The sequence below is a fragment of the Otolemur garnettii genome, unplaced genomic scaffold (assembly GCF_000181295.1).
Source record: "Otolemur garnettii isolate 467f Iridium unplaced genomic scaffold, OtoGar3 scaffold00135, whole genome shotgun sequence".
Taxonomy (NCBI): domain Eukaryota; kingdom Metazoa; phylum Chordata; class Mammalia; order Primates; family Galagidae; genus Otolemur; species Otolemur garnettii.
The window spans coordinates 4,336,055-4,337,442 of record NW_003852530.1 but is presented as its reverse complement, the minus strand read 5'-3'; the positions used below and the strand labels follow the sequence as shown (position 1 = coordinate 4,337,442).

The 1,388-nt window shown below is 56.5% G+C and overlaps 1 protein-coding gene across 1 annotated transcript in view; it reads left to right on the top strand.

The window, feature by feature from the left end:
• The window catches only part of RHPN2 (rhophilin Rho GTPase binding protein 2), a 74,261-nt gene that overhangs the window by 64,708 nt on the left and 8,165 nt on the right, over positions 1-1,388 (top strand). The window contains exon 11 of the mRNA XM_003798430.3: positions 653-847. Within this exon, the coding sequence (XP_003798478.1) occupies positions 653-847 (195 nt within the window). The remainder of the gene's footprint in view (positions 1-652; positions 848-1,388) is intronic.

The following is a 1,388-nucleotide window of genomic DNA, read 5'->3' as shown; positions in this document are numbered from 1 at the left end:
GCTTGAGTCACAGGCACCGAGCCTTGAGAAGGAACTTTTTTTTGGAGACAATGTCTCACTCTCTCACCCTGCAGGGTGCTGTGGCGTCACAGCTCACAACCTCAAGTTCCTGGGCTCAAGCTATCTGCCTCAGCTTCCCAAGCAGCTGGGACTACAGGTGCCCATCACCACACCCAGTTAGTTTTTCTATTTTTTTTTTGGAAACAGAATCTCAGGCTGTCACCCTGGGTAGAGTGCTGTGGTGTCATAGCTCACAGCAACCTCCAACTCTTGGGTTCAAGTGATCCTCTTGCCTTGGTTTTTCAAGTTTTAGTAAAGATAGGGTCTTGCTTTTTTGCTCAGGCTGGTCTCAAACCAGTGAGTTCAAGCAATCTACATGCCTTGGCTTCCCAAAAGTGCTAGGATTATAGGCATGAGCCACCAGCCTACTTTTTCTATTTTCTGGAGAGATGGAATCTCACTCTTGCTCAGGCTGGTCTCAAACCCCTGCGTTCAAGCAATCCTCCCACCTCAGCCACCCTGAGTGCCGGGATTACAGGCGTGAGCCACCGCGCCTGGCCTGGCAGAGCCTTTAGAAGAGAACGTCCACTTTGCTAGGCTGGTTCTCCTGCCTGTGTCCCCCGTCACATGGGTGGTGGTTTTCTGTCTGCAGGCAAGTGCCACCTGCGCACGGCCATCGCCCATCACGAGGAGTCCCTGCGGGGGGTCAGCCTGTGCAAGAAGCTGCGCAGCATCGACCTGCTGCAGGACGTGCTGTCCGCGGCCCACCAGTGCTCCCGGCTCAAGTACGCGCAGTACCAGGAGGACGATGACCTGCTGAGCCTGACCGACGCTCCCAGTGTTGTGTGTGAGTGACCTGCACCGTCCTGTCACGCTGGTGTCCGTCCTGTGCAGTGTGCAGGTTCAGGCGTGCCCTTGCTATGTGCTGGGCACTCAGGGCGGCACAGGGGAAGGGCCGGCGTGTGCTCTCACCGTGGAGTTCTCATCTCCTGCTTTCCAGCTCCTGGGCCTTCTTTACATCCTCTATCCTCGTCGGCCCCTTTAGAGCACAGTGCCTCTCCTACCTGACGACAGTCTCCCCTTGGGGTCAGGGCACCCTGCCATCCTAGTTCTGTTCCCCCTGCCTCCTCATCCTTGTTGCTGACTGTTCTTCCACCACTCTCCCGGCACCTTCCAGGGGTCTGCTGCCCTGGTTGGCTTGCTCTAGACCCCTTCCCGCAGCTTCTCATGATCTGCTTTGGGGTCCCAGCTGTCACCTGTCTCCAGGAACTTTACCTTTGGCCTGGCACCTTTGGCAGGCTCCACACCCCATTCCCACCTGTCCTGGAAGCCGTACCTGCTGTGTCTCTTGCCTCTGGCTTCATAGATTGAAAGGCTGGTGCATCATT